Source organism: Dermacentor silvarum, chromosome 2 (assembly GCF_013339745.2).
Source record: "Dermacentor silvarum isolate Dsil-2018 chromosome 2, BIME_Dsil_1.4, whole genome shotgun sequence".
Taxonomy (NCBI): Eukaryota; Metazoa; Arthropoda; class Arachnida; order Ixodida; family Ixodidae; genus Dermacentor; species Dermacentor silvarum.
The window spans coordinates 233,425,828-233,436,156 of record NC_051155.1 but is presented as its reverse complement, the minus strand read 5'-3'; the positions used below and the strand labels follow the sequence as shown (position 1 = coordinate 233,436,156).

The window sequence follows — 10,329 nt, the reverse complement described above, 5'->3', positions numbered from 1 at the left end:
AACGAAAGCTTGCAAGCTCTCAGTTGAACCTCGTAACAGCACCGAACGTCAAGGAGTGCGAGAAAGTAGGCTCAATATCCAATGCATTAATTCTGTGCTGCCGGTTCACAGGGAGACATTGACGTTCGCATTTGCTCGTATTCACATCCCATCCTAACTCGCTTAGACCTAACAGTGTAGTTCTTAATTACACTCACTCGGTATCAGAACACGCCTAACATGAGTTATCACTCAGCCAGTTCAAGCAGAGTCTCATATGTATCTCAGCTTCAGTGGAATTGAACGATTGAATTTATAAGCAAGCTCGCCGGCTATGGAGCGGGACGCTGTTTTCATTTGCCAGCCGGTTGAGCGCAGAATTCTATTTATGAAAGGTACCTTGATTCACGTCGACTTGTGCAGAAGCGAAACGTAAACGCGAAACGCGAAACGTATGCAGGTTCAACTCACATCTTGGAATCTATATGTAAGCGGTTAATCAAATGCTACAAATGTTCTCATTTCATTCCTGTGTACTTTGCATAAAGGAAACAGGCGCACTGACCTGTGCTCTCACGCACCCATGCCACTTAATGTGACCCGTGCGGCGCACAATTCAAAGAGCTGGCTGACATTGGCATGATGGAGGTGTACGTCCGATTGAGCCCTAACAAAAAAGAAAAAGAGATTGAGGCTTAATGGTTAGAGCATCGGTCTGCTGTGCTGGGGAACAGAGTTTCGGTTCCAGCATGCATGAAGCACCTAATTGAATTTTTTTCAGCATAGGCTATTCAGCAAGACAGCAGCAACGCCCAGCAGCCTTGGTCGGGAAAGGTGGGGACGGTTCGCAAAGAAAGCTTCACTTTAAAAAAATATTTTCTTAAAGCTTCCAAGCACGCTCTAAATTTTAGGCGTCATTGCGTGGGTCACACACATGCCCACGAAGCACACGCCTCGCTTCGGCAGTCTTATGCTACGTTTTTGTAAATTATAAGTTACGAGCTGTAATCCATAACGACGGTCACTTTTAGACAACGACGCTCTATTTTATGCAAAAAAATGGTAAGAAAATATTTACAGAATGCATATTTATGGCTAGAGTTTAAAAAAAAACTGAAAAACGAAACAGATGTAGTATGTTCATTGGTAAAACGTTCTTCAAAACCACTCGCAACAGGCACATGTTCGGGTAGTGTCAACATTGCGGCGTAATTTATCATGCGGCAGTTTTAGGTAACTCAAAGTACCATAGACACCTTGAATATATAACAACAGGCTTATTCCTGAACGATAACCCACGCTGGCGGAATTTGAGCAACACCAAGCAGCTACAAAGCATAGCCTAAATTCCCGGCGCCCTCTAGAATCGTAGTTCGCTCCAGGAAGGTCTTCCAGAGCGTTGCGGCGCATTTAGCTTTGTTTTCTTCGATTGCCGCAACATTTCGCCATGTCATTCCAACCCGTGGTATAGTTGCTGCTCAGAACTCGCCAACATTGCAGGCTGTTGGTAGAACTCCAGAAGTTCCTTTCGGTATGCCCTTCGCCCAGACAGTGCTGATCCGCCGGTCGGTGGCCGCTCTGTCAACCTTCTCAGGCCTTCATCGTTGTTTGCTCAAGGACAGGCGTGACGAACAGGGGACATGAGTACCTCGTCGATCACCCGCTTCACGAGTTCACGTTAGCTTCACGTGGTTCCGCAGGCGTGTAACCTCGGGCGCAGTGCTGGTACCTCTTGAATCCCTGGAAGCCCCGTGCGTCGCCTTCGTCGTATTCGGTCCCCTCGGCCGTCCTGACGCCTTTAGTCCGTGCCGCCCGAATTTCTGTAGCGGTTTTCGGAGCGCCACGCGTGTAAGCAGCTGTCAACACCGTCTGCTGCTTTTTCGGCACGGCGTCGTCGGGGAATGCCACTATGATGGCGCCCGGCTTGATGGTCATCGGCCCGTACAGGATGACGGCCGTGTAGCCGATGAAAGCGATCACAGACATGGAGTACCCAGGTATCCACAGGTACATGATGTCGAAGTTGAAGCCCAGTACCACCATGATGGAGCCGGTGACGAAGATCCCGTAGGCGAGCGCGAGCGCCAACTTGGAGTGCAGGTTAGGTTGAAAGGTGGCCGGCTTGATCGTTTCGATCGACTCAAAGTCTTTGAGGTCGAAGCCAGATGGCGGTCCGCTGACGTTGGTGAACATGACGGTGATCGTGTAGATACCAACGCCCAGGGCCATGGCGCACGATCCGGCTATAGTTCTGTAATGCTTCTGCGATGCCACGCCAAGCACTGCGAAGGTGCCTCCCGCGGCGAAGCACAGAAACGCGACGGCCAGCAACAACCGACTGGTCTGCGAGATGCCGTATTGCGCCTTGTGCGGGTCCTGCATGCTGCGTCCTGCGCAACAGAAGCGTTAAATGGAACGACACGCTGCAAATCAGCGGAGTATCGTGGATGTCACTCCATGGATATCACTGTTACACAATCACTTCAATGGCGAAGGTTCGGGTAATTGTTTCGCCACTTCATAAAATTCTGTGAGTCGTCGACTTCTTAACTGTATGCGCAAATAGGAATGACATGCTCAGGATAGAAAAAATATCGAATTGGAGCTGATCCGGCGATTCGTTAAATTTGACAACTGCCTTGAATTTGTATTGTTCCATCCAAGTTTAACTTTTCTTTATGACAGATATTTATGCCATCTAAGCGAATTGCAAGAAGCTTGCGGAGCTATTACCGGGTGCCACAGACATTAGAACATTTAATCAGTAAAATTATTCTCTAAAAAATGAAGGTGGAGCTTAAAAATAACAACAAAATACGAGTTTACAGTTGGTGAGCTCGAACCTATAAAGAATTAGAGAGTTGCCTGACGAAAAACTGCAATAAATTTCCAAGCGACAAACGTCATTACTGAAATCGAGAAACTTGCACAATAAATAATAAAGTAGTGAAGATCACAATTCTACATCTTTTGTGAAAAAGTATAGATGCGCGTATCCGTGCTTCTTAGCTACGCAAGCATTAGTGCTTATTATTCAGGCAAAAATGACGGCATTTGTAATTATTCGCTAGGGAAAAGGTGTCATGTGTAAGCGAACGACTCCATATTGCTGTAGAGTAGCAGTCTGGGTCAGTTGGTACATACTGAATAGTAAAAACCAGTCAAAAGACGAACGACAGAGAAGAGACGTGGCACGCACGACGACTGGACTAACAACTGTGCTTTATTGAAAAACCCCGTCTCTCAGGAAAACCCGGCGAGCATGCGCAGCTCAAAAGCGGACACCCACACACAAACAAAGGTGATTGCAAAACGCCACGTAGGTAACGCCAGTGCGATAGGAAACTAAGTTCCTTCTGCATCAGTGAGAGAGAGGTAGAACTGATGCAATTATTCCTTGCAAATTGATATGGTAAGCTTCGAGAATTTCACGCTCCGTCTTGCCCTTGCCCCTACCAAGGATTTTAACATTGGAAAAAAGCGGGACGCAACCGCATTCCTGACAATGGGGAGGCAGATTTGCTCCATCAGAGGTATTCTAAGAATTGTAGTGTTCTCGCAGCCTCTCATTAATACACCGGCCTGTTTGACCGATGTAAACTTTTTCACATATCGGCGGAAGCTCATACACCACACATGTAGCACAAGGAATGTAACCGTTGTCATGACACGTGACTGGGGTGTGATTAATTTTGTCACCACTCAGTGTTGCCAGACTGCTGTGCAGTTCAAGTGTGATATCAAAAAATTGAAATACAATGTCTCTTCTCTGTCCTTCGTCTTTTGACTGGTTTTTACTTTCCATATTGCTCAATGACTTTCACGTGGCAGCAGTCGCGTTCCACCAGTGCCGCATCGGTAATTGTGCCTCAAATGAACACTATATTTTAGAGGCATATATATATATATATATATATATATATATATATGTACAGTCAACCACAAAAGTTTGCGGACCACGCGAGCGCGTGGCCAAGAGCCTCTTCGCGACACTTCCGCTACGTCACCAGCGATCGACAGCAGCGCTACGTTGAAGACGCATCCCTCCTTAAATCTATGGCCTGTCTATTTTCGCACTGTGCGCAAATATTTTCTGCCTATCTCTTTCAACGTGACGCGCTCTTTGTTAGCCAGGGCTACTTGCTTATATTTTGAGAGCAGAATATCAGTACAAGTAATCAGACAGCGTATTCTTCGGCTGTTATCAGTTCTATTTTCGCGTAGCCACGCTGTTTTTTTTTTTTCGTGAGTGCGTGAGTGAGCGGTGAGGCAGCCATGGGACACAGATGCTTAGTCAGTAGGCAGAATTTTTCCGTTCCTCCCCCATCGCTAAGTGACAGTAGCGGCCGGGATTTGATCGCCTGCGCCCAGGTTTTGCTGCGCAAAGCCCGAACCACCGCGCTGCTATAGTGGTTACATTTAGAAAAATAAGAAATAATCGGGTGCGATGACTCTTTTTATAACCCTTTGCGACACGGCGTCCTCGTTTGGGGACTCGAACTTCGGAGGCGCGTCCCACGCCACGTGTTTCTTCAAATGACCTAAAACTCAGTGTGCACATTCGTGTCCGCTTCCTGATGGGACAACTAGCGGTCAGTTAACTTCATTGTCCTGCGTATTGCTGCAGATGATCACTTTGCTGGAGACACTACCATGTTAGACAATCATTCGACGTGCCGCGTTCCAAGACCAACGTCAAGAGTATTTTTTTTCTCCGGTCGACACGAATACAACCGGAAAAGCAAGTGTGCATGCGTTTCGGGCCTAATAGTTGATTCTTTTTATGCAAGCATTGAAGCTGACGGATTTAAGAATAATTAGATAATGAGTTATACGCTAATTAATTTTTTTTTTACTGAAACTCGCACAAAACAGCACATTGCTTCGTCTTCTTTCTTGGAATGTAATAGTGAGCGTCTTGAAATGATGCCATGCGCATTTGACGCATTTGCAGACAGTGCATCATAATTCGTGTCTGAAGGGGATGAATTTATTCACAAGTACATTTACAGAAGTGTCATGAAACATAGGTCTCTCAATGATCTAGTAGGAAGTGAAATGTCCGCCGTTTTCTAGCACCTTATTGATGCGTGTGGGCATCGACTCGTACAAAGATTCAGTAATCTCCGGTCGACCGCGCAGGCTTTCCCATTCTTGTGCGATCGCTTGCCATAGCGTATCGGCCGTGCGGCCGCGGTTGGCTCGTGTGGACAGCCGTTTCTTCAACATGCCCCAGACATTTTCTATGGGATTCAAGTCGGCGCCACATGGAGGCCACTCAAGCTGGCAAACAGCATGTTCTTCTAGCAATGACTGGACGATACGTGCTTTATGGATCGGGCTGCGGTCGTGTTGAAAAAAATAGCAGCCGTCGCTGAAGGGACCGTCCAGCGCATACGGAACGAGGTGCCTAGTGATGACGTCGCAGTACCGTGACGCAGTGAAGGGCCCTTCCAGACGCACAAGGGGACCTAAGGCCATCTTGCTGATTGCTCCCCACACGCTCACGGAACACCGTCCACTGGATAGAACACTCTGTGTGTAATTAGGCAGATATCTGCAAGAAATAGCATACAATTGGGTTCCAGCGGTGCGTCTAAAAATGTTGTGATTCCTCTTGCGTATGAACTTTATAATGCTGTTATAGAGTTGCAATAGAAAACGTGCAAACATCATTAGATAGTACTGAAAGACCCACTGGCAGCTTTTAATTAGCTTCAGAGTAAGTAGTACTATGAAACAATCGTTAATGTTTTCAACATAATACCACTACAGAAAAATCTCGTAATGTCCAAAAGCTCATTTTACGTGAAACATGTTGTGATGCAGAATTAGCTTCGTGAATTAACTGCCAATACACTGTAAACACACCTGCAGTTTAGTGGACGCCAAACCCGCTTCCGTTGGTCCCAGCGCGTGGAAAAAGTTGACTCGTCGCTAAAGATGACATCGCCCCATTTCTCTGTTGTCCAATCTTTCATTGCTGTAGCGAACATGAGTCGTTCTTGTAGCTGGCTGTCTGAGAGGCAGGGCTTCTGTGCTGCTACGAAAGACTGCAGGCCAAGCTCACTCAGCCTTCTTCTTACAGTCTCAGACGATACCGTGAGCGAGAGCGCTTCTCGGATATCCTCTGCACTTTGAAAAGGATCAGCCACTATGGCGGCCGTAATCAGGCGGTCCTCTTCCTCAGTCGTGGCCCTTGGACGCCCACTGCGCTCCATATCTGTGAATCTGTCATCGTCGCGGAAAGCTTGAATAATCCTATTCACGGCAGTCCGGCTCCTGTTGGTTCGGCGGCAGATTTCGCGCTGAGGTATTCCCTCTATAAATAAACGCACAATGTGCCTTCTTTCGTCAAGTGGAACACGCAGCGGCATCTTTCCAAATAGGCAATCACCACGTGGCCTGAAGCAAGTCTACTACGTTTTCAGCGACTGATGCGAAGATGCGCCTATGTGTGAAAGAAAATTTTCTATGCATCCGCTTTTTCTTTATTTTTGATGACAGTGAAACACCTCCCTACCCTTTCTCTCAAGACGCAGAAGCAGCAACACTCATTGGACCAAGATGCTGCCAACCAAAGTGCGCCAGTAAACGTCGCGTAAAAAAATCGTCGCAGCGCTTCGTGAAACTTATCTACCCACTGGCACACCAGTCGACAAAGGTTGCAGTGATTGCTCCGATACTGCTATCAAGCCAGATATGTGGCGGTCTTATCGCAGACAGCGCTCTGCGTCAACACAACGAACTAACAATGTCATGCACTGGAATAAAAAATTAACAGGCAGGCGAGTACCAAGAGGGCTCATATCCGGGAGAGCGCCCCTGTCGCCGCTAGGTGGCGTACCGCTAGGTGGCGCGGATAGGCAGTCTGGCACGCGCTCGCGTGGTCCGCAAACTTTTGTGGTTGACTGTACGTCTTCCAGCAGTATCGCGCCCTATACGAACTTCACAGCTACCGCCTCTCTCATTACGGCGGCTGTGACGCTCACGTCACTGCGGGACCACGTGAGTGCATGCGTCTCCTTGATTACAGCATGTCAAGCATCTCACTCCAAGTACAATTTGAAATGTCTTCCTTTATTCCGAAATGTGCGACCTACGAATTCAAATTATTACCGACACGAAGTTATCAGAAGTCGATATCATGCGCTGGCAGTGGCCTGCTTTTCGCCGAAACGGGGGGGTACATCGCCGCCCCCCCCCCTCCCGAAACGTGCTCTGTCTCTTCAACAACGTTCTTTTAGGGGCGAAGCACCTTAGGGCCGAGCCTTGTCCCTTATCCGTAGCTCTAGTTTGCATGGAGACCGCTAGGGGCGCTGCGGTGCACAAAGGCTATATAAGCGCTGTATATACTGTACACATGTACAGTATATATATATATATATATATATATATATATATATATATATGCATTGTATATGTACGCCAAACTCTGGCTTCCGGAAGCCGGGTTCCGGCTCCACTTCCGGTTCCCCTTCCGCTTCCACTTCCAGTTCCGGAAGCCGGCTTCTGGACAATGCTTCCGGCGTTTTCCCCGAATGATCCCCCGGTGATTCGCCCACTCATCATCATTCACATCGTGGATATGCGGTGTTTCTTTTTCCTCTTTACTGGAACGTCACCTTTCTGCTGCTGTGAAATTGGGTGGCGTCTAAAATACCCACACATTGAAGGCTCGTGGTAGCTACTTTTGTACTATTTAAACAGCGCAATGCTTGTGTTATATGCAATCAGATTTTTCTGCATCTTACAATTCACGACTAAAGGCCAATACATAAAAATACTTGCTATTCAGTATCTTTATAACCTTCGTCAACCATGCTATATGAGTCGAATTTCATGTTGCAGAATCTAATGCATAGAACTAAAAACCCACCCTTTATGTAATGCCCATACGGGGGACCCTTAAGGTAACAAAAACTGAACTGAACTGAACATGGAAGGACAACGCCACAGAATGCATCGTGCGCTGATATCTTCGATGGACGGTGAGAGCTCGGCTGCAGTTGGAGGGTTCGGCCTGTGTCTCATTTATGATCATATTAATGGCACTTATTTTTGCGTATGGCTAGTACAGTTATTGATAGTATAGTAATTATGAGTTGCCTATGTTGATTAATGCTCAATGCCATGAAGCAATGACGAAATAATGAATTACCAAGTAGAAAGAAAAATAAAAGGCCCATTTCGGCCGAAAGGCAAAGCATCGATTGTAATAGCAAATTAGTAGACAGCTATGTGAAGTAAGGATACACGTTTTTTTTTTCGGTCGTGTAAACTTGCAAGAATTCGCTTACTAACTAAATTAACAAGCATGGTGTGAGCGCGCACAGGCAAAATGAACACATAACACTCGATGACCGCGGATAGTTGCTGTCAAAACGCTGGCATGAGGAAGCGTGGCGGCAGCAGCGAGCGAACTGACCTTCGTGCTGTCTATTGTTTCAACGAAAACTGAGCGGCGAGAACGCAGCACGCACAAAGGTATGAGCCGTCGGCGTATCTAGACCTTGCCCTCAACATAGATCGCTGTCAAGATAGGGCGCTCGCGGCCGCGCATTACGCAGTGGCTGCCGGACTACACCGCCACTCCTCCTCCATCCCCTCCTTCCAGTGGCTTGCGCGCGACGGAAGACGGCACGCTTCCTCCACGCTTTCCTCCCTTGCGTGCGCGAGCTTGAGCGGCGATCGTAGGCTCCCCTCGCAGGCTTTCACTCGCACATGCAGCATCGGTGCGTGGCGACGGTGTTGTCGCTCTTAGACATTATACGAAACATCATGGCGCCGGCGACGGCAAAACGCGTCTGGAGTGCTCATATAATTGCTATCGCCATTAAACACAAATGAAGAAGGAAGTTTGGCTTGCCAAAACTCAGAAGAGATTTCTGCTTCAAAACGAAGAAACACCGAACCGAATTAGGGCTACAAGGGTCTCTATTTCGCAGTATTAAAATGATTATAAACATGTCAATACTCTTGTTTACTGACATAAGCAAGAAGAAGCACTGCATAAAGTTTTTAACGTGCTATCTGCGTCGTTGATACCAAGCCAACATGCTGCATTTTCGGAGTCTGTTGACATCATTCAGCGATCCGAGCACGTGTCGCGTTCGGAGTAAGTAGCAGCAACAGGCACATGGCATGATCAATGTGCAATCCAACGTACGAGCAATCGTACCGAAAGCAGCACCCAGCAAGATTCCGTCAATTTTCAACAGATTTCAGTCGCCTCCAACGCATTTCAACAAGTTCCATCTGTCGGTACAGCTATTGCACAAACGCACCACGCGCCATATGAGACGCCACATCGTACTATAGATCCTTCTTAAATCGTAAAGCAGATGCCCGTTGACCAAGTCGGCACAGAGCAGCTGCTTCTTGTTGCTGCTTAGAATTGCGTTAGCATGGCGAACGTTTCCAAACACCAGTCTACTGTCTCACGAAACCGGCGAAATATCCACGCTCCAACTCGTTTTAATGCTAACCACAAATTCATAGGCAAGGCACAGGATCGTTCAATATCCTCGGGAAGGTATAATCGTCATTCACAGTAGCAATAGGAAGAGGCTCCCCCCACGGTAGTTTTATCTATACTCACAGTGAGCGCATGAAAGCATGGTGACTTGTCATGGTGTTGCGTGTGTCGCATCTTCACGTGGATGTTGAGGACATCGCCACGGTAGGCCGCGTCTGTGTCCAGAAAAAAAAGCCCCGCTCCGAGCAGGCTCCATAGCCTCACTTCGTCTTCGGTACAACCGGGCGCTTGGCGTTTAGGTGCTGCCTGGCACTAAAAAACACACCGAGGAGCAAGCGTAAACCCACGATACCGAAGACCGCTGACGCAATCATAGAAGGCACATTTTTTAGAGAGAGGTCGGCAGTGGCAACGACCATGTATTTCCACAGAAGTGATTTTTTTTTTCTGCTTCTTTTTTTTTCGGTCTCATTTTGGGGAAAGACGAAGGTGATGACGATGAGTCTCAAACACGGCACGTACTCCACAATGGCGAATGGGTTAAAAATCGTGCGGTTGGGCAATAAACAAATAAACACCTGAAATCAAACGAAAATCAAGAATATGAAGGACTAGAGAAGAAATATTAGTCAGTAACAGATTCATCAGACCAGGCGAATTAATAAAAAGATCTTAAGAAAACTACATTCAACAATTTGGCTCAAATAATTTGTAAGGTAAATAATGCTGACAATAAATAAGCAGAAACAAAAATTTAGAGGGAGTGTTTTGTAGCTTGTGAAAAATCGCATAAAGCTTCAAACACATTCCTCTGGCTAGACCTTTGTGCCGACGTCGCAAGAGAGGGTAAAACCGAAACACTGGCACACGAT

At 47.1% G+C, this 10,329-nt stretch overlaps 1 protein-coding gene across 1 annotated transcript; it reads right to left on the bottom strand.

Moving 5' to 3' along the window:
- Positions 1-1,033: 1,033 nt before the first annotated feature.
- Positions 1,034-9,734, bottom strand: LOC119440748 (uncharacterized). Its single transcript, XM_037705630.2, has 2 exons — positions 9,581-9,734; positions 1,034-2,369 (listed from the first exon to the last, which is right to left on the bottom strand). The coding sequence occupies exon 2, from the start codon at positions 2,359-2,361 to the stop codon at positions 1,645-1,647; it is 717 nt and encodes a 238-aa protein (XP_037561558.1). The 5' UTR covers positions 2,362-2,369; positions 9,581-9,734; the 3' UTR covers positions 1,034-1,644.
- Between the last annotated feature and the right edge of the window lie 595 nt (positions 9,735-10,329).